Source organism: Paramisgurnus dabryanus, chromosome 11, assembly GCF_030506205.2.
Source record: "Paramisgurnus dabryanus chromosome 11, PD_genome_1.1, whole genome shotgun sequence".
NCBI classification, from domain to species: Eukaryota; Metazoa; Chordata; class Actinopteri; order Cypriniformes; family Cobitidae; genus Paramisgurnus; species Paramisgurnus dabryanus.
The window spans coordinates 8,589,928-8,617,380 of record NC_133347.1 but is presented as its reverse complement, the minus strand read 5'-3'; the positions used below and the strand labels follow the sequence as shown (position 1 = coordinate 8,617,380).

At 35.5% G+C, this 27,453-nt stretch overlaps 1 protein-coding gene across 2 annotated transcripts in view; it reads left to right on the top strand.

Moving 5' to 3' along the window:
- Positions 1–25,646, top strand: part of agbl4 (AGBL carboxypeptidase 4) — a 549,929-nt gene extending 524,283 nt beyond the window's left edge. Inside the window, exons 10-12 of one of the 2 annotated variants that reach the window (XM_065248477.1) lie at positions 3,318–3,480; positions 24,610–24,706; positions 25,101–25,646. In XM_065248477.1, coding sequence (XP_065104549.1) covers positions 3,318–3,480; positions 24,610–24,706; positions 25,101–25,206 — 366 coding nt within the window. In that variant the 3' untranslated portion in view covers positions 25,207–25,646. The remainder of the gene's footprint in view (positions 1–3,317; positions 3,481–24,609; positions 24,707–25,100) is intronic. The other variant, XM_065248476.1, reaches the window with a different exon arrangement.
- The last annotated feature ends 1,807 nt before the right edge of the window (positions 25,647–27,453 follow it).

Genomic DNA, 27,453 nt, shown 5'->3' with positions numbered 1-27,453 from the left:
CATAATAATAATGTATATGGATAATGCAGAAATGTATGGATGAATGTGTGGATATAATATAATATAATAGATGACAATATGGATAAAATATAGCTAATGTAATAGGTAACACTAATGCATTTGGAAGATGGAAGGGATAGTTCACTTTAAAATTAAAATTAAAATTTTGTCATGATTTACTCATCCTCATTTTGTTTGTATGAATCCTTTTTTCTGATGAACACAAAAGAAAATATTTTAAGAAATTATGGAAAACACACAGCAGATTGTAACCGGCTGCCTTTACATTAACCCTTACTAATACCCATAGACTAATAAACATCATTAATGATACAGAACCATGCACAAACCATACACTCATTCATTTAAAAAATGCATTGCAAACAAGAACATATTACAATGTAAAATACAAATATGGACAAAAAGTAATATGCAAACACTTAAACTGAATGGCCAGTGACCAGATGATAGATGGATGAAGACAGACTAGTAATAAATGGATGCCTTAATGGCTAAATAATGGCTAGGAGGATGGATGGACAGATGGATGGGTCTTAGGGAAAGCTGTGTGTCTGTGAGTACTGTGGCTCAATCCTATATTTTGCTTACATACAGTTTTACTCCAATGAGAGTCCCATTGTGAAGGCCCCCGCTCCCCTCCCTGCGTCCCCTAAAGCTCTGTGTCGTTTTCTTTGTCAGCATACGGTTCCTCCAACAATGACCTTCAGCATGCAGCAAGTGTGACATTTTAGCGGCTTCGCCCGCAGAACACGGGCAGCGGACTAACCTTTACTGCTCAGTCACCCATCTAGAGCTCACAGACTTCTCTCGTACTTACACAAAAGCTGCTTTTCACAGCCCGTGACCATTCTCCGCCTCACAGAAAAATGTCACCACGTTATTTATGATCCTTTGTAAATGCTGTTTGTGTTGTGTGCGTGCACGATTTAAGGGTAAGCTTTGCCTTTTGCATCTTTTGCGTTGTGTACTGTATGTGTGTGTGGGTGCTTTAAAGGATCAGTTCAAGGTTTTGTCATCATTTACTCACCCTTGTGTCATTCCAAACAAAATTACTTTTTATGAAGCACAAAAGTGAATGTTTAAATAAACCTCCCAGTCACTTTACATTCATGCACTTTTTATCCAAAGTAACTTATACTTATATTTTCATCAGCATGTGTGTTACAAACCCAAAACCTTTGCGCAACTAACGCAATGTTCTACCATTTGACCTAGACACTGTAACAAATAATGATATTGAAAATTTCAAGAACCAGATTTGCACAAAAGCAACAAAAATCGGTCCAAGCAACCAATTTTGTGAGCATTATTATGCGTATTTTGGGGTAAGTGTCCACGTGTGACAAGAAGACACAGAGGACAGTTCTCCAGCTGGCATGTTGCCCTCTCTCTCTGCCTATTCAGCACACAAGCATCCCAAAGTTCATGCAGAATATTGAGGCAGAGTCGCCTCTGGAGAGCATCATGTCTCAGCTGTGCTTAGACACCAGCTTCACGTCACCCTGACACCAGATCAGTCAGTCACCTTTCCCGGGCAAAGCAAACATTTACCAGCCGTTATAGCTGAGCCGTGGAAAGTCGCAGAAGCTAGGCAGATAGTGCGGTGTAAGCAAGCGCACAACTGCAAGAAAAGTTGGAAAAGTTGCCAGCATACTTAAGTACTTCTGTAATGGAGAAAGCGGCATAAATTAGCAAGGCAACCTAATAGAATCCATAATTAGTTTGCTAAAGCAAATCAGCAGCTTCCTCTTCATAGCTTCGCTGAGACTTCTGTACGATAAAGTGGTTTGCTTGAGAATCATTTTAAAGTTATTATATTACTTTGTACATACACTAAAAATGTTTGGGTAAAATGTGGACATAACAAAAATGTGATTTATGGTAAATAAATGTCCATATTTGACCTAACCATGGTGTTAAAACAATCCAGCATATGTGCATTTAAACTCAACGGATGGATTTGTCCATATTTTACCCAACCCTCGGCTAAAAACAATCCAAAATTGTATAGACTGTACAAACACTGCAAAAAAATATTTTCAAGAAAAAAAATCTTAGTATTTTTGTCTTGTTTTCAGTAAAAATATATAAAAATTCTTAAATTAAGATGCTTTTTCTTCAAGAGCAAAACGACCCAAGAAAATAAGTCTAGTTTTTAGACCAAAAATATCAAATGTAAGTGATTTTGTGCATAAAACAAGCAAAAAAATCTGCCAATGGGGTAAGCAAATTCTTCTTGAATTTTTCTTGAATTTAGTGTTTAAGAAAAATGTTCAAGATTTTTTGCTTGCCCCATTGGCAGATTTTTTTGCTTGTTTTATGAACAAAATCACTTAAATTGGATATTTTGGTCTAAAAACATGGACTTATTTTCTTGGGTCGTTTTGGGTCAAAAAAAATTATTTTTTGATTAGTATTTTATCTGTTTTTTAGTACAAATATCTAAAAATGCTTAAATCAAGATGCATTTTCTTGATGAACAAAACGACCTAAAAAAGAAAAAAAAATTAGACAAAAAAATGTACAAACTATGTGAATTTGTGCTTAAAAAAATCATATTTGGCAGATTGCCAATAGGGTAAAAAAAAGTTTTCTTAAATTTGTTTTATTACGTGTTTAAGAGAAAAGTTAACTGATTTAAAAAAAAAAAATTATTACCCTATTTGGCAAGTTTTTTGCTTGTTTTAAATTTTTTTAGGTCATCAAATTTTTCTTGAATTTAGTTTTTAAGAAAAATGTTCAAGATTTTTTGCTTACCCCGTTGGCAGATTTCTTTGCTTATTTTATGGACAAAATCACTTAAATTGGATAATTTGGTCTAAAAACTAGACTTATTTTCTTGGGTCGTTTTGGGTCAAAAAAAATTCTTTTTTGATTAGTATTTCTATCTGTTTTTTAGTACAAATATCTAAAAATGCTTAAATCAAGATGCATTTTCTTGATGAACAAAACGACCTAAAAAAAGAAAAAAGTTTTTAGACAAAAATGTACAAATTTGATATATGAATATGAATTTATGGTTAAAAAAATCATATTTGGCAGATTGCCAATAGGGTAAAAAAAAATTTATTATGTGTTTAAGAGAAAAGTTAACTGATTTCAAAAAAGAATTCCTACCCTATTTGGCAAGTTTTTTGCTTGTTTTAAAAGAAAATGCATCTTGATTTAAAAGATTTTAGATTTTATTTGTACTGAAAATAAAAAAATACTAGGTAAGAATGTCTTTTTTTTACAGTGTGCATCTGTATAACATAGTAAAAAGTGTACCATTACTATTCTTTTCTCTTCCTCTCTAGTCCAGTACATCCTTTAACCGTGATTTGGTCAAGGCGGGCACCGGTCGTCGGTTTCTGGGTGGTTTGCTGGATGACACATCATACTGCTACACATTGGAGGTCTCCTTTTACAGTTACCTGACAGCAGGAAGTACCTCACCTGTGCCGTACACTGAAGACGGCTGTATCCTTTGTTCTTTTCTCCAACTACTAATTCAGTCCTTATGTGCACCAACCATTGTTTATGTGATGTTTATTATTTTACATGCAATAAATGTACAGAATATACTTGATCATTTTCAGCTACATTTATATGTTTCGTTTTTATAAAAATAGACGGTTACAGTAAAACAACTTAAATCAGTGGCGAGGCTACATAAGGCCAGGGTGGCACTGGCCCACTCAGATTGACGGCTGGCCCACCCAATCAGAAGAGACACAAAATAATTTTGTGTAAAAGCCGAAGAAATCACACATAAATGATAATCTCTTTAAAAATGTTTAAATATTTATTTTATTTATATAGAAAGTTTATCATGTGCATGTGTTTCTAAACCTTGCAAATATGTACATTTAAGCCATTTTAAACAATTTGAGCGCAAGATGATGATAAAGTGAGCTGGTTTTTGATAAGAACGAACATTATCATCCGTTAATGTTTGTGTTGTTGTGTTAAACAAACAAGAGAAGACAAAAGAAAAATCACTTCTATAGCTTTAAAAAAATATATACTATATGTAATTTATAGAATGAAGATGACAGAGTTATTCATTCATTTATTTATTCATTATATTTATTTATTATTCATTTGATGCTATTTCTGTTCCTAAATACTTTAAGACCTTACTTTATTTGTAACTTTTGTATTTTCATATGCATATAGTTTCTTGATTTTTTTATTTTATTTTCCTTATTTCCTTTTTTGCTGATCCGAAAATTATTAGATCCGTGACTCAACAAAACTTTATGTAATCCGTTTAACCACTACAGGTGCTGGTTATATAATTAGAATATTAGATTGTGTGCCTCTCCTCTCTTCCTCCAGACTCTGGGATGCTGATTTCCAAAGAAAATGCAAAATTTACTTTCATCAGAGAACATAACTTTGGACCACTCAGCAGCAGTCCAGAAGCGAGACACTTCTGATGCTGTTTGTTGTTCAAGAGTGGCTTGACACAAGGAATGCGACAGCTGAAACTCAGGTCTTGCATACGTCTGTGCGTAGTTGACTCAAGCTGTAGTTCACTCTTTGTGAATCTCCTCCACATTTTTGAATGGGGTTTGTTTCATAATCCTCTCCAGTGTGCGGTTATTCTTATTGCTTGTACACTATTTTCTACCACATCTTTTCCTTCCCTTCGCCTCTCTATTAATGTGCTTGGACACAGAGCTCTGTGAACAGCCAGCCTCTTTTGCAATGACCTTTTTTGTCTTGCCCTCCTTGTGCAAGGTGTCAATGGTCGACTTTTGGACAACTGTCAAGTCAGCAGTCTTCCCCATGATTGTGTAGCCTAGAACTAGACTGAGCAACCATTTAAAGGCCATTGCAGGTGTTTTGAGTTAAAGTGTGGCACCAGGTGTCTTCAATATTGAACCTTTTCACAATATTCTAATTTCCTGAGATTCTGAATTTGGGATTTTCGTTAATTGTCAGTTATAAATATCAAAATTAAAATAAATAAACATTTGAAATATATCAGTCTATGTGTAATGAATGAATATTATATACAAGTTTCACTTTTTGAATAGAATTAGTGAAATAAATCAACTTTTTGATGATATTCTAATTATATGACCAGCACCTGTATATTTTAAAATGTAAAATTTCTGGCATTGCTACTGATAATAAACAAACAGCTTTTTTGTCCCAAATTCAACTTCTGGTAAAAAGGTCTGGTGCGGATCCAGCCCGGAGTCGTCTGCTGTCTGGGATGCGCGTTGTCTCCCCTCGTCTTTAGGCAACCAAAACATTTTTATTTTCAAAAAGCTATTTGTTAAAGAGCTCAGTTTAGCCACTAACCAGACAGATAAACAAACACAGACTAAAGGTTAACTTTTGGCCAGGTGTAACTGCGGCAGCACCTGGGCGTCCAATGAAACCGTCTATGCTGCCATTTCAGAAAAGATGAAACATGACCATTCATGCATACTGGGCATGCAAACGTGTAAAAAAGATTTATGGCATTCGTATATCAGATTTATGAATTCTCGCAGCATGAGCTGTCTGTGATGCAATTGCTTCAGTTACTTTATAAAAAAGTTAAATTGAAAAAAGTAAGTTATCTGTTTGCGTTGAATTTTTAAGTAAATTGAACTTAAGCCTAATAAAACCATTGGGGTCAATCTTACCCCCAAGCCACTTTTCTTTAGTATAAAAACATGGTTCCCTTCATCTCATTGGACTTTTATTTCGTGACTTTTCCAGATTATCTGTCGAGATTCATATAAAAAACTGGGCTTGATTTGGTCGTTCTAAAGAGGCGTAAAACATTTTACTTAAATAGTCCCTTTGGGGGTAAAAATGACCCCAATTGATAATGACCCATTCATGCAAAAAAAATCAATGCATCCAGAATAAATCTTTGAATGTCCTTTCTAATGTTCAAATTCAAAAAAATGTATCACTAAAGTAGTGATGTGAGCAGTTGGCCACATACAGTAAAATGAATGGGTCTGTATGGACCTTTGCTGGTCGAAATGATTAATTTCCTAAACTGTAATTATTTTATGTTTTTTTTCTAAACACCTGATGGCCGAATTCAACACATAACATCTAGATCAATATCTAAAAACAATTTAAATCAAATTTAGCTCATAATTTATGTGAATTTTGCACAAAAAAATTGACATTTTACAGGCAAGCTAATGGTGTAGTTAAGGAATTTAATGGTAAACAGGTACAAACTACTTCATATCTCCCAAAATACAGCATTAATGTATAGATGGGAAGTAAACAAAAAAGATATATTATTTGTATCATTAAAAATGTATATATTTTTTGTAATCACTCTTTTAATCTCTGGGGTCATTTTACCCCCCCTGCGGAACTTTACATGAAAATTGGCGCTTTTAAAAATATTAGTTGACAATTTTACTTTAATTCTAATATGTTTACAACAAATCTTTTTTAACAGTGTTGTCATACTGCGTTTCTGGATAATATTGATGGTTTCTATAGCTGTGGCATCATAATGATGACTGAAGACGTGGATTAAATCAGATAGGACACCTAGGTGTAAAATACAGGGCCCGCCCTTGATGTGAACATAGCCTTAGTGTGCAAGGTACAGTATTATAGACCTTCTTGGTTGTTTGTCAGTTTGTTCAGATAAAGCCAAACATTGATGAGCAAACAGCCAGTTGCTATCTTCCCTGATGAGTCTTGTTCTAACTAGAGTGATCGAGAAGTCCATTCTCATTGAATTTGACCCCTCTTGAGGAACAACATACGGCTGGTGTAAAGACCCGATTTTCCCGAATCGATGCTCCAGCTCTGTAGACAAAAGCCAATGACTTGTGCTGCTGTCTCACTTTCCGAAATTATCTCGCCAATGTAGGCAGCATACCGGGGTGGCGTCTCAGCTCAATATTAAAGGCTCAGGTGATAATGTCACTGTATTGAAGTTCTGCTCTCTTCCATGTTTTAGCCGCACGCCGGTCGTACAGCTCCATCCCCTTATTTACCGGGAGCAATGCTTGCGTATTGATCTCTTAATTATACTGGGAATCATTATCGGAGAGGGAGGATTGGCCAAGCTGTCTGTTACATCTAGCCAAAGGAAGTGTGCCGATATTTTTTGCTTGTTGTTTTGTTGTCGGGTGTGATAGGATAGCGTGTCTGTGTGTTTTTGTGTGTGTGTAAACAGATAATGCATTGAAAATGGAGTCAATTTACTGTGTGTGTGTAAAGGTTGAAGTTTCTCGTGCTTTACAACCCCTTTCTGTGCAAACACCAACCAGAGTCGAATACATTTGTAAGATTATACTGTCTCCAGCTATATTGAACCAGAAAGCTTTTGGGAAACGTTTTTTTTTATGTGTGCAGATTCATATCTGAATCTAAGGTTGAAAGCTGCTCAGGAATGACTTTCATGATCCAAAAGGCATCTTTTTTTGCAAACCTATGCACTGATATGTGTAGCTTAAGTGCCCTCTAGCGATAGAAAAGGTTGTGTTGAATTTGTGTCACTGTTGTGAAAGGTGAACTTCTAAAATGGATGAGGCGGCACTGGCTATTATCTTACATTGGGAATTTTTCCACACACATTGGATTAATATTTTATTTATTTATTTATTTTTACGGTCTCGACCACCTTGTGTGAGCACTTTTATCGCACAGTCACGTTCCCTCGGCTGCTAGACCTTTATATTTACAGGGCGCGCTGGCATTCATTTATTTATTTGTTTTTGGTGTTTATCTCAGAGCAGACAGTAAAGCTGCTGACTGATGCTTTAAGTTCTCATCACTTTCACGATTCCTCTCCGCTCGCCGGCTGCTTCAGTGGGTTGTCATCTACAAGGCCCAACCGTCCGGACCCCGATAATAAGAAACCCATCCATGTAGAATTCCTCCGCAGCCCTGCAGATTATTTCCCTTTAGTGACATGGAAAAGATAGAAACAACAAAAAAGGCAATTTATAGCAGACAGGAAAGAGTCATAACTTATTTGTGAAGCCTGTCTCCTTGAAACAGCTTTCCCATCTCTTAAAACAGCTGTGCCGTGAAGTAGCGAGAGGTTAAAGCTGATTGTGGGCTGTGTTTCAATGCTACGCAGTTTATTGCTCGTGTGCAAAAACAAGCGAACAATGAGGAATGTGTCACTCTGGATGTGGTAGTCATGTTGCGCAGCAAAGTTCAGGAGCCGTTTAGATGTTTTGGTGAGTAATTTATGCAATCTGGCGCATACTGTAGGATCTATATTGTGCTATGAGCCATTTATATTGAAATTACGTTTGCAGCATATACTGTAGTAACTTTGCAATCCACATCAAGGATTCACAGATGGAAAATACCCCAGCTAGCAATTTTGCATTTCAAAGACGTCTAGTAGCCGTCCAAACACAGCCCAGATGTCTAGGCTAAAACAAGGCAAACATTTGGGCTTTTAACAGATGTCAAAACCATAGCCCAAAATTAAATAAATAAATGAAACCAAACACCTTGTAATCACTGTTGACTTTGCTTATAAGATGGAAAATTATACATCTCACAATTCATTTAGGCAAAAACGCCACGTAACCAAATTCAAATGTATTTTGGCTAGAAGTGGATTACTCATAGCCGGACAATATCGGGTCTATAGTTAACCTTGACGGTGAAATGATGGCTATTGCTTGCTGGGACAGCCTCAAAAACGGATTTGTATGCACAGCAGAGCAGAAACAAGATGCACTGACTGAGTGTTCCTGTAACTTACTTGGTAGAGAATTATGTTAGCTGTGCGTAGGTTGTGAGTTCAGTTCGCAGGGAACAAAAAGGCCTTTAAGGAGAACACCACCGTTTTTCCATATTTTACTACCTCAACTTAGAGGAATTAATATCCAATGCATGCAATTGATCTTTGTACAGCGCGTCGTGAATGTGTTAGCATTTAGCCTAGCCTCATTTATTTCTATGGATCCAAACAGGGATGAATTTAGAAGCCACTAAACCCTTCCATGTTTTCCCTATGAGTAGTTACACGAGTTAGTATGGTGGCACAAAATGTGGCGATTTTTTAAGCAGATAAAAAATGAGAACTATATTGCTTAGTTTGCAGTACTTCGACCTCGGGCGCAGTAATATTGCTGTAAGTTTGAGCGAGATGGTGTGATGAATCAGACGTGATGATGTTCCTGCACGCCAAGGTTGAAGTGCTGCAAACCAAGTGCTCTTCCGCTATACAATATAGTTCTCATTTTTTATCTCCTTAAAAAATCGGCACGTTTTATTTTGTGCCACCATACTTACTCTGGTAACTCTGGTCTTTAAATAGGAAAAACATGGAAGTGTTTTGGTGGCTTCTAAATTCATCCCTGTTTTGGATCCTAAGGAATGAATGGGGCTAGGCTAAATGCTAACACATTCATGACGTACTATACAAAGATTAAATGCATGCATTGAAAAAAGATAGGTATGTATTCAGTGCCGCTGCTAGCCATTTTGGTGCCCCAAGCATAATTCCTTTATAATGCCCCCCACCCCGACACTGAGAAAATTTTTTGTTTGTTTTTGCCAGTTTTTACATATAACAGAAAGTAAAATCTTCACAGCTTTAGTCAACACACACTACACATTTGAAAGTGCAAACTTTTATAGAATAGCAAAATAGAAAAAAATACCAAACTTAAATAGAATAGCAAAATAATCCAGGCATGTTTCTCCCAAGTACAATGTCACTTTAAATAAATTACATTAAATAAACAACAATAACAAGAATACTCAATATTCTTAATAAAACAAAGATTTAGAGAACCTTGTGTCTCAGTAATGTTTGCTTCATATAACGACGTTTTATATTTATATATATTTAACAGTCAGGAATTGTTAGCCTACCATGTGCACTGACTGCTAACGTTAACTTTTACTAAGAAAATATTAACCACGTCACGTCAAAATAAACCACAAAATAAACTACTGCTCAATATCTAAAGAAAAGCAGTAAAGAAAGTAACAGCTGCGTCAGTTATTTGTAAAATGCATATGCATAGGTAATGTTTTACAGTAAAATCTCAATTTAGCTTGCACTGAAGTTATAAATTATAACAACATAGTTTGCTAACATTAATGTCAGCACAGCAAGTTCGAGGCGCATTACGATTAGCAGCAGCTGCAACCCATGCGCATAATAGGAGTGAATGATAAAACATGATGGATCTACCTGCAAGTGATGCACGAGCATCATCCCGCAGTTTCTTCTTTTTTCCGATCCTGACGCCTGCTGTCTTTTCGGGGCCATTTCCAAAAGTTGCCTACTTAATGGCCATTTCTCAATCCGAAGGCTGCAGCCTGCGCGAGGTCGCATATGCAGGCTGCATACGTCATCAAGCCTGGTTTATCTCAGTTAACTGAACATTACATTAGCAAGTCATAAGCATATTACAACAATTTACGATTAACTAAGAATGAAAGTCAACTTTATTATCGTTAATATTACGAAATAAGAACGTTTTAATGATGAATGCAGCCTAGAAATGCGACCTCTGGAGGCTGCAGGCTTCGGATTGAGAAACGGCCTCTGTCAAACTTCGTCAGGCGCACGCGCGATCAACCGGCACGGACCATCAAATGCTGGGGGGCATACTTTCTAGACGAGAGCAATTACATTATCTCGTTCACCCTTTTTTGTAACATATACATGGATAAAAAGTGTCTAATAATATTTCTATAGGCTAATGAAATTTTATCAGCATTATACATTTTTTTCATTAGGCTATTACTTTGGTGCCCTCTCAGCACCTGGTGCCCTACGCACAGTGCGTGATGCGCGTTATGGGAGCGGCGGGGCTGTATGTATTAGTTCCTCTAAGTTGAGGTAAGAACATAGTAAAATATTGAAAAACTGTGGTGTTTTCCTTTAATTGAATGCACTGTAAGTCAATTCGAAAAAAAGCATCTGCCAAATGTTAATATGGCGACAGAGTAAAGTGTAAATTTTGCTGGTTCTTTAAAAAATAAACTTCTGTCTAAATTTGCCTCTGCCTCATTTACAAATGCTTATCTAAATATCCTTAAGACTCACTTAATAACCTTATAAATGACAGAAATTTAGAAAATATTAAGGAATGTGTATAGACGGTTTCAGCAGTAACAACATAAACAAGTGGCTTTTGTGGTCAACAGGTAACTTACGGTAAACTCCGCTAAGAATAAATAACAACAAAGTACTTTAAACGTAGTTTATTTATATAACAAGCAAAATAAATAACACGTAGATTACCTAGAAAACCAAAACATTTGTTATTTTCAACAAGGTATTTGTTGAAGAGTTTAGTTTAGCAACTAGTCAGACCATTAAAAAAACTAACAACGCGACAACGCACGTGGTCCGATAAAACCGTCTATAAGAGAGATTTTAATTGTATAAAATAAGACATCTGTTTCCATTAAATGAAAAATTCAGGTTTTTCAAAATTATTTCTATAGCACCTTTTAGAAATTTGCATTGTTGCAAAGCAGCGTTACAGAAAATACATGGTAGTACAGATGGTACTGACATAAAAAAGACCTTTGATGTTTTTCACATGTTAGTCGTATTAAAGTGTGTGTAACGTCATTTCAGCGAATTGTTTCTAAACACATTATGAATGTTAGAAATGTATTGCTAAAACATGTTACAAAGACTGTGAATTATGTAGTATTGAATTATTAAGTTTCACCATTAAGCAATTTTTCCACATATGAGGATTATTTGGGCGGGGCTAAAACAGTGGCTCAATGATGCAATGGAGTCACTGAGCATGACCCCACCCCTAATATAATCGCGAGAATCCATTCAGGTTGTAGCGGTATTTAAAAAGTTGAGAAAGACGCAGTTTTTTCATGAGTGGGTGTGGTTTCAGCGCCGACAGCATATACGCCCCCAGCACTTGAGAGAAGAAAATTCTCCCTGTTTTTCCAAGATTTTGGTAACTTATTTAATTTATTTGTCAAATTTGGCTGGGTGTTTAATATCAGATTTCTATGTGCTGTGACAAACTCAGCACACAGTTTATCAGACTTTAAACTGACTTTAAATGTAAAAATACTTGTCTGTATGATTGTAATCGGACTGTTATATTTTCATAGTACCTATTTAAGCAAAGTTGCAGGACGCCACTGATGATAGACAATCACACACAAGAGTGAAGATAAATTAGCTTTGTATTGCAATTAAATGGCACAGCTTTTTAAAGGTGATTACATTGTAGAAGTGTGGGGGGGGGCATGTGTATGTGAGTGTGTGCGTGTGTGGCAAGCGAGGTTTGAGGTTGTCAGCCTCCAGTAGTGAAAGGGAATTTGCCATGGCATGTAGTTCAGAGATTGGGGTCACAAAGGCCACTGGAATTTGTCACATTTACAGGACGGTTGGCAGGTCTATGAGGCGTGCAAATTATCAACAGAGACCTTTACAGACATGACTTTACTCTCAGATAAAAACAAAAACAATGACAACAATATAATTACCCACAAAGGAATTAATTCACCCTCACTAACCCCACTACATAAACACACACACGCACACACACGTAATGGACGGCCGATATTGACAGTGGCACCACCCGGTTAGAGATCTCACTGTATTGCATAATGGTGCACAAAAATGATTGGTCGGTGTGCATAATGCATCCTTTCTTGATATGTAATGCAGAGCATGTCAAGAATACAGGAACAGTGGCACTGTGGGGATAATTTAGTACATTTAATGATTTATTCCTGCCATTAATGTCTCTCAAAAATGGGGAAATTTATGACTGATGCACCGCTTAGTCGCTTTCAACCTGTGAGCGAATATTAACTATCGTCCCCCAGGCGTTATAAGCTGTGGCTCAAGGTGCCTCCATACAACACTGCTGCAGGTGGTTACGACTTCTTATTAATTCAGATTGACAGAGGGAAAAAAGTATTTTGAAATGACCTTTTTGAGCAATGAGCCCTGAACGAATGCATGTACGTCAGCCACAGCTGTTGTTAAAAGCGTCCCATTTATTGAAACACGTTTTACCGATATGAATTTTGTTAGAAATCTATCTTCTTAGCGACCGCCATTAACCACGATTGTCATTCGCCTCCAAACAAACAACCTAATTTATGGGACATAATGGAATGCTTTATGTCCAAGTCGTGCTGTTTTGAAACTTCATCTGAGATGTGGAAGATAAACTTTGATGACGGAGCTCTGTTTGTGCGTTTTGGAAACAGGTGAGCGCGGAGTGAGTCTGGGATCTCGTTCAACACCCAGCTGGATATGTTGATAGAGCTCACTCAGTGACTTTCAAATCACTTTCTACTGATGTCTCACCATCCCAAGAACTTTAAGAAAAAAATTTTTTGTTGGGTGAGTTTATGAAATACATCTTTTTGGGGATGTTTCAATATGATGAAAATGTAGGCGATGTTTACACAATGAAAAATGCCTTAAAGGGACATTCCATTTTTTATTTTTTATTTAAATGATCTCCGGGTCTGGCGCTAGCACTTTAAGCATAGCTTGGCACAATCCATTGAATCTGATTAGACCTTGGTTACTTTCAATGGCAGGGGACTATTTTCGGGCAGTGCGTAATATCACTACGCCTGCTGCAGCCATGTTACATCAGCAAAGTCCTTGATTATTACGCCAGAATGAGAGTATAGTTCCTAGCTATATCTGCCTAGAAAATTTACTTTTAAATTTCTGTCTGTCTTAGTACACGATGTAACTACAGAAGAGTCAAGTTTTAAACATGAAAAATATTAAAACTTTTCGGTTATTTTTGAAAATGAGCATATTTTCAAAAAAAGTGGAATGTCCCTTTAAAGGCGGGGTGCATGATCTCTGAAAGCTAATGTTGACATTTGAAATCACCTTAACAAACACGCCCCTATCCTAATAGAATCAAGACCTTCTTTTGATAGACCCGCCCCACACATACGCAACCCAGGCAACAATGTTGGTTAGTAGACACGCCCCTAACTGCTGATTGGCTACAAGTTTGTTTTGGAACTCAGCCCAAGTCCCTTTACCAACTGCCTTTAAAATGTTGGTTTCCTTTTTTGACTTAAAAATATTAGTTTACACAACATTTTTTTTTTGAGTTAACTAATAGTTTTAAGTTGAATTAACTAAGTTGAACCAACAAATAATTTTTACAGTGACAATGCTGTCAAAAAGATCCCCGTTTTGATGGATTCGCAAAAACAAGTAAATATGCGGTATTATGCGTACCAGGCCAGTAGATGGCAATGTTAGTAAGGAAACACTTTACACGCCTGCACAGATACGCATTTTTTACAAAGCGATAAAAACAAACAATCAAGAGCAATTTTGTTCAGATGGACAATAAGGTATATTACTATAGTACAAGTGACCCTGGACTATAAAGCTGCAAAATTTTGCAAACTTTGTTGGAGAAGCGTTAAACTTAGTATCTTAAGCAGCACAAATACAGCCAGTACCGCAGCTCCCTATACGCAGAGTATGCAGTTTGCGTAGGGCACCAACTCCTCCGGGGGCACCATCTCGGTTGCTCAGAAAATAAAAACGTTTCATTTTGTATAAATATGAATCACAGCAACATACATACAAACTATATGATGTCATATACAGCATTTTGCAGTAAGCAATCCCCGCATCTGCACTTGCACTTTGAAACCTTTAAAAGTTTGCATTTTCAGGACCCCAAAATAGTCTTCAAAACTTGAATTATATATCATGATGTAATTCTCCTAATACTGTAGGCCTGTATCATGATATATGTGTTCCTGTAGCTTAATTATGCATTGCATAGCAGCACAAAAGGTCATGGGTTCGGTCAAAATTAAACACAGAGACTGTGATAAAAAACAAAGTAAAAGTCTCAATGCACTGTAAATTGCTTTGGATAAAAGATTTAAAAGGTTTACAAAAGTATTTTATAAAACAATATACTGTAGACACATTTTTTCCATTTATACATTTATACTGCCCTGTTACATACTAGTACAGGTTACGGTATATAAATAACTGGTGTTAACTATAATTGGAGGCAAAATCCATTTTGCTTTCCTGGCCATGGAAAGTATCTCACACTTAACATAAAAACAGCTGCTCTTGGGAATTTATTTGAATTACCGTAAATTACGGTATCATTAACGGTGAGATTTAGAGTGCAATTTTTGTTCGAAATAATACTTTATTGAAGCTTACTTCTCAGGTAAAGATTAGTATTGGACTCAATGCTTGACACATAAAATTGAGTATGTTTCACCGCGATAACAGAATAATCTCGCTTCTGCTTTTTAGCCACTGACAGGTTAACAAGTCTTTTACTTTTGTCATCAAAGAAGTGAGAAAGAAAGGCTATTATGGCGTTATGGCGGCTGTGCCATTTTCTTATGGCCTTTAAGCTACAGACGGCTACTGAGAGAGCTGTTATCCCTGGGCTAAGCTATAAAAGTCCCACTCAATCAAGCAGCGCCCTTCAATGTCAGACGTATCAGTTTGAATCCAGCAAACTTAAATGCTGCAATGTTGTCTTGAGATTGAGAAAGGGCCATACATATAAAAAATACAGAGTGTTAAATCAGAAAAGCCCAGCGGATTTACTGTAGACGCAACTTAAAGGAATAGTGCACCAAATATGAAATCTATTTACTCACCCATTTGTTGTTCCAAACAAGACTTTATTTCTTCAATGTAATGACAATGTTCACTTTTAACTGCATTTGCAGTAGCATGGAAATAGCTCAGCTGTTTTTACAATATAGCTGTTATATTAACAATCTATTTCTTTTGCAACATATCACAGTAGCATTGCTGGTTTTATGTCACATTTTATTGCAGATAGTGAGGCAACAATTCAGTACACTCCATAATCTCTATATTTTCAAACGGTCTGGGAATGCATATTTTAGTGAGTTTGTTCATTCGAAAACTTTATGTTAACAAACATGATGAATAACAGATTGTTTTGCTGCACTTCTTTAATCCTTTGTGTGGAGTCTTTTTTGTAGCTAACAATTTTGCTTATACGCTTTGTAGCATGTTTAGTATAAATGTTTGTGTACTGTATTTGGCGAAGTTTCTTGTTTGTGCATGAGGGTCACCTAATGGCAAACAAGGGTACTGCAATACTTTGAGATGAGCGAAAGTGAATTCATGGTTTTTAACTATGGTTTTAATGATTTTAAACTATTTTTGCATGATTGTTGAAAAACACCTTGGAAAAGGCAGTCGAGCTGAGTACCAATACACACTTTTAACCAGTCAGCAGTAATGGACATCATTGCCTGCATATGTGTGGGGCGGGTCTATCAAAAGAAGGTCCAGATTCTATTGGGGTAGGGGCGCGTTTGTTTAGGTGATTTCAAATGTCAACATTTGCTTTCAGAGATCATGCACCCCGCTTTTCAGTTACTCAGTCTACCTATTAAAATATTAATTTTAGACAAACTATTATTAATCACTGCAAAATATAACTTTCTTACTTTGTATTTTTATCTTTTTTTAGGATAAATATCAAAAGATTCTTAAATTAAGATCAATTTTCTTTATGAGCAAAATGACCTACACTGCAAAAAAAATATTTTCAAGAAAAAAAATTTCAATGTTCATAAAACAAGCCAAAAAATCTGCCAGTAGGGTAAGCACATTTTACTTGAATTTAGTGTTTAAGAAAATGTTTCAAAATTTTGTTTGCTTACCCCATTGGCAGATTTTTTTTGCTTGTTTTATGCACAAAATCACATAAATTTCATATATATATATATATATATATATATATATATATATATATATATATATACTGTTATATAAATAAATACTATATATATATAAATAATATATATAAATAATAATAATTTTTTTTATAATTGGCTCTTGTCTGGGGCAGTGCTCCTCCTACCCTCCCCTCAAACTCTACCTATGTTGTCAAGCTAAATGCTGAGAAATATGGCACTGAACATTTTTTTTTGTTGTTTACCCCATTGGCAGATTTTTTGCTTGTTTTATGCACAAAATCACTTACATTTTATATTTTTGGTCTAAAAAATAGACTTATTTTCTACGTTCATTTTGCTCATCAAGAAAAAGCATCTTAATTTAATAATTTTTAGATATTTTTACTGAAAACAAGTCAAAAATACTAAGAAATGTTTTTCTTGAAAATCATTTTTGCAGTGTAAGGAAATAAATGTTGTTATCATATAGAAAATATACAATTTAAGTGAATTTGTGCCTAAAACGAGCTAACATATCTGCCAATGGGGTGAGAAAAAATTCTTGAAATAAGTTTACTTTAATTCAAGAAAAATGTTCTTACTCCATTTGCAGATTTTTTTGCTTGTTTTCTTTTTTTTTGCATAATTGGCTCTTGTCTGGGGCAGTGCTCCCCTTGCCCTCCCCCCAAACTCTGCCTATGTTGTCATGCTAAATGCTGAGAAATATTGTGCTGAACTTCTTTTGGCAATTTTCTACATTAAATCATCATATATTTTCTGTGAAAAAAATAACCTTGAAATCTTTATCAGACTCACACTTATATTATTCAAAAGATATTGCTCTTCTATATAGTCATCAGTTAGTGAAAGAATCAAGTAAAGTAGTTCTGAGAGATCTGTTTTCATTGTTTTCTGCTATTTGTTGAGTTAACTTCTAATGGTCAAGATCCTCTCTCACTCTTTCTATCTGCGGAGCAGATTGTCTGGAGAGGTCATCAGATACAGCAGTGTTCTGCTCTTTGACAGCTTTATGGCATGAAATGACTTTGATTGTGTGGATGCAGTCCGATCCAGCCTGTGGCCAATCTGATACCTGCACCTCTGCATTGCTCTTAAAACCAATACTTCAGACCAGAGTGCTTATCTCAGCCCTTTACCAGCACTGACCACGGTCATCTCCTCCCTGTTAGTGAGGACTCTAATGTATAATGTTATCACGTCTCTTGATGCTAGCATGCTTACCTGATTAAGTGCATAGATGAATGTTAAAGCACATAATGGCATCCCATCATATTAAAAGTTGCATTCGGATTTGTCGAGCCCAAGTTTGGCCTTTATGTCCTCTACAGCAGTTTCATGGACACGTGGTGCTTCCTGGGAGTTTGAGCTGCAGGGAGACAACGCCTGTCTGCATGCTGTATGTGTTCGTGTTTACTGTTTTAATTAACATTGTTAATTGGCACTTTGTGACACCCCGGTGACAGGCCTGTCACTCAACCGTATTGATGCCACTTTTGTTCCTAATTTGTCTGCTTGTTAGCGCGCGATCGGCTCCGGACCAGGGCGCCTTGTTCCTTGTCATTGGGGGCATCGTTGTCCGTATGTCTGCTTGAAAGCTGCGTGCGGATACACAAGCTGGTAAACAAATTATTTGTCGGGCCGTGAAAACGTCCATCTCCCTCTCATCTCGTCAGCTCCTTGGAGACTCGCCCTTGAGTCGCAACAAAGACGACAATCGATCCAACGAGCGTATGCCGATGACATTAAAAACCTTGCACGCACCAATGACACGAACCGCACAACTGAGAGCGCATGACTTGATAAGCTGCACTAAAACATCTGGACTGATATATCTTCATACATGCATATGATAAACATTCAAGAAGATACAAATGCAACTACCTTTACAAAATAGAAAACAGCAATAAACACCTGTTTGGTGCTATACAATGCACAATGAACACTGAAAAAAAATATTTTCAAGAAAAATGTCTAAAAATTCTTAAATTAAGATGCTTTTGCTTGATAAGCAAAGCGAAATAAAAAAAATAAGTCTAGTTTTTAGACAAAAAAATTAATTGATTTTGTGCATAAAACAAGCAAAAAAAATCTGCCAATCTGCCAAAAATTGTTTTGCTTGTTTTATGCACAAAATCACTTCAATTTGATATTTTTGGTCTAAAAACTAGACTTATTTTCTTGGGTTGTTTTGCTCATCAAGAAAAAGCATCTTTATTTAAGAATTTTTTTATATTTTTACTGAAAACAAGACAAAAATACTAAGAAATTTTTTTTCTTGAAAATAATTGTTTGCAGGGAAAGGATTGAATTTTTGGGAGACTGATTGAATCTGTCACATGTTTTTTCATAAACAAACTTTAAAGTTTATTTAATAATAAATTAACTAATAAAGAGTGTTAAAGAAAGAAGTAAAAGGAACATAAAAGGATTATTGGCTAACATTGACTGTTCCAAAAATGCCTTTTAAAATTGACCGTAAATATTTGGCACATTTATTTAATGTAGCATGCACTGCAAAAAATTATTTTCAAGAAAAAATCTTAGTATTTTTTCTTGTTTTCAGTAAAAATAAAAAATTATTCTTAAATTAAGATGTATTTTCTTGATAAGCCAAATGACACAAGAAAATAAGTCTAGTTTTTAGACCAAAAATATCAAATTTAAGTGATTTTGTGCATAAAACAAGTAAAAAATCTGAGTTTTGAATTTTTCTTGAATTTAGTTTTTAAGAAAAATAATCTACATTTTTTTGCTAGCCCATTGGCAGATTTTTTTGCTTGTTTTATGCACAAAATCACTTAAATTTGATATTTGTGGTCTAAAAACTAGACTTATTTTCTTGGGTGTTTTGCTAATGAAGAAAAAGCATCTTAATTTAATAATTTTTAGATACTTTTACTGAAAACAAGACAAAAGTACTAAGAATTTTTTTTTCTTAAAAATAATTTTTTCTCAGTGAGTTGGAAAATATAATAATTTATTTTACTCTTGTAAGTCTAAATTTGCAGTTATGGCTTGTTATTATGCAACCGTTCTCGTCTACCGTGCAGGTGGAACGGTGAATGTTTTGGAAAATTCCACCCTCCATCGTTTTGGCAGTACCTTGTATTCCTCCCGCTTCCAGGTTGTTCCAGGCGTTCTGGTTGCTGCTGGGCCCTGGCCGGCAGCCAATCAGAGCGCAGGAGAGTCCCGCTCGCAGCTGTGATGCTGATGAAGTCTCCTTTTCTTCCTTACCTGATCTTCCATCACATATTTCTTGTTATAAATGGCTTTGTCGTGACATCACAAGTGGAGAGGCCATCTGCACGCGGCGGGTTCCCGGGCTATTTCTGAGATCACGCGAACACACGCACTTACTCACTGGAAGAGTTTTTGTTTATCAGATGGGTAGGATGAAACTTTTAAGAGGTCAAAGCAAAGATGTGACGGATGAGAGATTTGTGTAAGCGTTTTATAACTTCTGCCAGCGGTCAGTTCTCAGCTGGAGGGTCACGACCCAAAAATTGGTGGCAGGTTCATGCAGAGATGAAAGCAATGCCAAATGCAAGTAATAACAATGCAAAACTAATAGTGACATGCAATAAAATTTGTTGTTAGTAAAATAAACTTAAAAGGTGCGAGAAATTTCTTCCCATACCTTTAAGTCAAAGTCAGACTTTACAGTATTTTGATAAAAAATAAATAATTTTATGTGATATTATTATTATCATTTGGTGAAGGCAAGCCAAATGAGTTAAAATCATTAGCAAAATTTAAATAAAAAATACATTGGATATTTTATATTATATTTTATATTAAGCAATACTCCTGTAAAAAACAGGCTAAAATCCAAATATCTGGAATGCTGTGTCATGCTACATTTTTTCGGTCATCCTTTAAAGTGCCATCCCTGCCCGGCATCCAAAAATAGCAGTTGTTTTTGGAAGGGCTGCAGTGTTTGCCGCCCTGGCCAGATGGGGTGTGAAGACAGGGTCTGGAAGCATGGAGAGAGTTCCCATCAACCCGCTGGGTGAGGGATGAAACCCAGAATGACTCCATACACTGCGGTGGCTGTCATGGCCACAGAAAGCAGGGGGTCGATGAAAAAACTGCTGGATCCGAAAGACCAAATGGAAGAGTTTCGAGACAGACACTGTGACCTCTCTGTTAATCAAGGTCATGTTGAGTGCCATTTTATTTCACTGAAAGATGGTCAAATTACATTGCAAGATTGAAGTGGTTATGAATAAAGAAGTAGTGCCCAAGTAAATCAAAGAGGAACATGGATTGAATTGTCATTAAGCATGAATGTGCACTAGTGTCATATACATAAGACGTGGCACAATGTCCGTCGATTGGATCATTCATACCAAAGAAGGATTGTTTACGAGTTAACAGCTTTGGATAACAGGATTGCAGCCGTGGCCTCTGGATTTATGTGGCCAAGGAATTTTTTGACCGTCGGAAGAAATTGGAAAAATAAAAAAAAAATGACTGAATCGCTTTCCACCTTGTTTTTCTTCCAGGGCTGCTGTTTCACTCAAACAGCTTGACAGTCTGACATGCGATCGGGGAACATCAGTAAAGTTCTGACAGCCAAAGGTGAAAAATAACACCTCGGTTTTCATTTATCAACAGTGTCCAGCCGCAAAAGAGCAGCAGGTTAACCACAACACACAGTTGGAGAAAACGTTTCTTATCAGATCATGATAAAACATCTCTTCTAAACCAGTGTCCTACAAGACAAAGATCTATCACAGACCATAACATACTGTACAGTCACAAAGCATAGACACTATGTGGATGGGATCTGTTTTTCAAATGATGTTTTATGTTTGTGATTTTATATGTGGATCTCTCGTTTTTACAATTACATTAAAGGAAAACACCACCGCTTTTCAATATTTTACTATGTTTTACCTCAACTTAGATGAATTAATACATACCTATCTTTTTTCAATGTATGCCCTTTAATCTTTGTACAGCGCTTCTTGAATGTGTTAGCATTTAGCCTAGCCCCATTCATTCCTATGGCTCCAAACAAAAGTTTTATTTGGTGCCAACATACTTACTTGTGTAACTACTCATGTAACAGTTTTTAAATAGGGAAAACATGGAAGTGTTTGGTGGCTTCTAAATTCAGCCCTGTTCTTTGACTTTTCCACTTTAGAAAAATTTTAAACTTAATTTTTTAGGTTTTACCAATTAAAGTAACTTTTTAAGGTTAAACCAATTTTTTACAGTGTGATCAATATTTGGCTAGTTTTTTTGTCTGCTGAGTCATCAATATAATGAGATACACCTACCAGAATACGCAGCATGTTGTATTTTCATCTGTTTATAGTACAACAAAATATGTATGGTGCCACAATATACTGTGATGTATGGTGACCTATGTACCGTGATACGCATCGAATCGTGAGGCCCTTGCTAATACACAGCCCTAGTAACAAAGAGTCATTTGGTCTGGATGCCTCGCGAAATCCATTTAAATGAACAGGACTAGTAGTATAATTTTAACTGGAAGAAAATAATTCAGAATAAGGAATTGGTTTGAATTTCATTTCTTTTACATTTTTATTTTGCATGATGACAGTACTTGAAGTTCAAGTCTTGAACCAGCAATTGTTATAATACCCAGACATTTGCCAAAAAGGTCTAAATTATAATGAAAATGCCCCAGGGAGAAAATTAACACATGAAACTTTACTTGTGTTAAATGAAGGTCAATATAATTGGAGAGAAGCATTGTTGAAAAAATGATCACTCCCATCCAGAGAAGATTAGATTCCTTGGGGAACCCCTGAGGTAACCAGATGTAATAGTAGGTAATTTGCTCCATAAACTTTACAGACTTTATGTGTGAAAACGCAGGAGTGCTTTATTCGGACAGGATTTAAATCACAAGGTAGCCTACTTCAGTAAAACACAAATTTATCAGGGAAAACCAGATCCGTCCTATAGACTGTGATCTAAATCACACTGGATCAGGCTTTTATTTGAAATCTTCAGATATAGAGTTTGAATGAAAGGAAAATGATTTCAGTTCAATGTTTGCCTAGTGTGCGGCTCTTAGTGTTAAATGGCTTCCTCCCTTTCAGCTGCATTGTAAGTGCCCTCACAGCTCTTTGATGCAGTGCTGTTGGTAATTGATGTTCGCTGTAACGTGGGCACAGTGGAGGAAAGGCTTGTGAGGGGGTTGTGGAGTAGATGCATGAATTTAAATAAAGCTCGGCTGTAAGTAACTGCAGGAATGAGATGCGTTTTTTCCTTTTTGGCTGACTTGACTGAGAGGCGTTTGATTTATCCTCACGAGGAGTCGAGCGCTGGCTCCGCCGTGCCGCTTATTTACTCTCCGCATTGCTCTGCTGGGTATTGGCCAGTTATTTACTGCAAATGGTTGCAACGGTACGAGATGGGAGAAAATCCGGCTCTCATTCATTTATTTATTTTTCGATTAATAGCGGAACGTCAGAAAAGAGATTTAAAGATTTCCAAGGATCCCACGTCCTAAGTGTGGCGGGACCTCCGAGGCATCCCGATATTGCTTTGTTGTCAACTGTATCTATAGGAATACAGAGACTCCTATATATCTAAAAAATTTATGTTTATATATTGGTGTATTATGTTTACATATTTTTTTTAAATAAACATTGACCTGTGTGGTTTTATACACACATCAAAAAATGACTTTCTTACTTAGTATTTTGTCTTGTTTTCACTAAATTTAAGTGAATTTGTGCTTAAAACAAGAAAAAAAATCTGCCAATGGAATAAGGAAATTTTTTCTTGAATTAAGTGTTTATGAAAAATGTAACTTATTTCAAGAAAATTGTTCTTATTCCATTGGCAGATTTTTGCTTGTTTTAAGCACTAATTTACTTAAAGTTTATATTTTTTGTCTAAAAATTAACTTATAGGTCATTTTGCTCATCAAGAAAATACATCTTAATTTAAGAATTTTTAGATATTTTAACTGAAAACAAGACAAAAATGCTAAGTAAGAAGGTAATTTTTTGCAGTGCATGGATCTGTCAGTGCATTTTACAGCTAAGAGAGCTGTATCACTGTAAAAAAAAAATATTTTCAAGAAAAAAAAATCTTAGTATTTTTGTCTTGTTTTCAGTAAGAATATCTAAAGAAAAATGTTCAAGATTTTTTGCTTACCCCATTGACAGATTTTTTTGGTTGTTTTATGCACAAAATCACTTAAATTTTAATATTTTTGGTCTAAAAACTAGACTTATTTTCTGGGATCGTTTTGCTCTAAAAAATGATTTTCAAGAAAACAAATTCTTAGTATTTTTGTCTTGTTTTCAGTAAAAATATCTAAAAATTCTTAAATAAAGATGCTTTTTCTTGATGAGCAAAACGACCCAAGAAAATAAGTCTAGTTTATAGACCAAAAATATCAAATTTAAGTGATTTTGTGCATAAAACAACCAAAAAAATCTGCCAATGGGCCAAGCAAATTTTTCTTGAATTTTCTTTTGAATTTAGTGTTTAAGAAAAATGTCCAAGATTTTTTTGCTTAGCCCATTGGCAGTTTTTTTTTTTTTATGCACAAAATCACTTAAATTTGATATTTTTGGTCTAAAAACTAGACTTATTTTCTTGAGTCATTTTGCTCATCAAGAAAAAGCATCTTAATTTTAGTATTTTTAGATATTTTTATAACAACAAGACAAAAATACTAAGAATTTTTTTCTTGAAAATCTTTTTTTTTTGCAATGTGTGCATTACATTTTTGCATTTTGCAAACGATTTTATCCGAAATCTTTTATCAAGTGACTCACAGTGCAGTCAAGATATACTTTTTATAAGTATCTTTGTTCCCTGGGAATTGAACCCACAACCTTTGAGTTGCTAGCACATTGCTCTATTAGTTAACCTAAGCAATCGATGTAATAATCTGTGTGATGCAATCTGGAATGCTCCTTAATCTCCTCTTCACAGACACGAAGCTGGGCAGAAACGTGGCCCGGACGTTCCTGGATTACTACAAGCTGAACAACCTGGTAGATGAGGCCAAGTTAACAGGACACGTTCACAGGTGCATAATGTGATTACATTTAACAGGAAGCAGATGAATAGCACACAAATGCTGGGATATTTTTAACCTTTAGCGTTGGGTCAAAAATGGATAAACCCAGCTGTTGGGTTAAATTAAAGCGTTTTGTGTTGAAACAAATTACAACCCAATGGTTTGTGTTAGTTTCTTTCTGACCCAACATTGGGTTGCACAAAACCCAGCTATTTTAGAGTGCACATACACATCTGACTTTAACATGCATTGTGAATCCAATATCTAATATTATTTCTCAAAACGTATACAAACAGATTAGCATTATAGGCACTATGCAACAACAGATGTGTTGTTTGATGCTGAGAATGAGACACCTTTATGTAATTCTGATTTTACTTTAAACAAGCTTTATGTTTTTCAGCACTTTTGATGGAACGTCCACCAGTCATCAAGGAAACAATACTAGAAATGGGAAGAATCAGGTGAAAGGTGACAAAAAAGCCATGGGGCCAGGCAATACTGAATAAGCAAGGTCTAGCAAGTTGTTATGAACTATATTGTCCACCTGCAATTTATGTGTTCATATCAACTTACAGCAATCCACTTGTTGTCCAAGTTGTATGTAAGGATAAGACTCTGGAGGCTTTGCTAATATTTTTCACTTGTGAGATATTGCTCAAAGAAAACATCATCTATAAATTGTCCCACCGGCTACATTTATTGGTTTTTTAGTGCTTTTGTTGAATATTAACTACTTCCTTTGCCTTGTTTTTGAAGCTGCCTATTGCCTGTAAGTACAGACATTTAATTTCAGCTGCATTCATTCTGATAAAATGATTGTTTGTACTGTTTTGTACTTTATGCTTTTTTTGTCATATTAGTTGTTTGTTCAAATCTGAATGCTTCAAAATTGCTTACATGTAAAGCAATTGACCTTTCATTATGTTCATGCTTTGTGTTTATGAATTTGGTTCTGATAAAGTGCTTGATACAAAAAATAGCTTTCCAGTGTCTTATTAAGTGCTTGTATTGAAAACAAGAAAAAGTAATTTTGAATCACTGTTAAGAAAACAATGCATATTTAATCCTCTCTTCATAATCTCAAGACAATACGCATCAACACATTGTCTGGTGTTCAGCAAAATATCATAAAATAATACAAATTCTGAAACAGTATTTCTAAACAATGTCTGATCTGCCAATACACAAACACACAAAAACAATGCGAGGGGTCTAAAATACAGAATGGCTCAAGCTATCAGTCAAGATGGCTGTGAAAAGCAGCGTGTATTTTTCAGACCAGTCATTTGGAATAACAGAGGCAATCAGTCAGAAAAGGCAAAAACAAATGACTCGCATTTTAGATGGTAGAAGAGAAGATGGTGAGAGCTAATGTGAATGAGAAAACACATCCATCTACACAATCTCCAAACGCACACACGTAATGGTGCTGTCATACCTAAAAGCCTTTGCGCTTATGGAGAGCTTCACCTTCCTACTGCGCTGTCATTTTAACCAGAGATTCGACCCATTAGTCCCTTGTGTCTGCCTCACGTCACTGCCACAAACACATTTTAATTGTCCTGAAGTTGATGTGAACGGTTTCCATTTCCAGCCCTAAACATTGAGACGTTACATTTCTGTGCATGAGTTAACTGGCCTTAACTGGTCTTTCTGTCATTGTATGGTTCACTATGGGGTCAGCTTCTTCATTGGGCATCATTATAAGGCACTGCAACTTAGACACATGCCTTAAAGGAAAAAGATACAAAAGCTGTCACTGGTGTGTTCCCCTTTTAAAAAAAGTACATCTTTGTACTTAAAGGGTGCATATAGGTGTTCGATTATGTCAAAGATTATGGGGGTCACCTAGCTATGACCCATCCCCCGGGTCGCCCCCCGTTTCTCACAATTTTTTGTTGGTCCTGGATCAACATTTTTATCAAAGAATCCCCAAGTTACCTTAAACTCAAACCCTATCCATACAGCAAAAAATATATATTTTCAAATGTAATTTTACCATATTTTCCGGACTATAAGTTGCACTTTTTTCATACACTGCAAAAAAAAAATTCAAGAAAAAATTTCGTAATATTTTTGTCTTGTTTTCAGTAAAAATATCTAAAAATTCTAAAATTAAGAAGCTTTTTCTTGATGAGCAAAACGACCCAAGAAAATAAGTCTAGTTTTTAGACCAAAAATATCAAATTTGAGTTATTTTGTGCATAAAACAAGCAAAAAAATCTGCCAATGGGGTAAGCAAAAAATCTTGAACAATACATTCAAGAAAAATTCAAGATTTTTTGCTTGCTTTATTCACAAAATCACCTAAATTTTATATTTTGGTCTTATTTTCTTGGGTCGTTTTGCTCATCAAGAAAAAGCATCTTAATTTGAGAATTTTTAGATATTTTTACTGAAAACAAGATAAAAATACTAAGAATAAAAAAACATTATTTGCAGTGTAGTCAGGTGCGGCTTGTAAGTAAGTATGAAGTATCCGGATAATACGGTAAATGTATTTTAAAATATAAAAAAATTGCCAAAAAATATATTTGCTGAACTATATTTAGAAATATGTTTACAAAAATGATTTTTTCAACCAATACATTTTTTTGACAATTTGTTATATTTTTAAATATTTAAAAAATATATATAATAAATCATTTATTCATATTGCACTGGAAGAAAAACTTCATGTTACAAACCTGTTTAAAAAGGTTAAAAGTATATTCAACTGTAAAAATATACTTTATAAACTTCTATATTTTGGC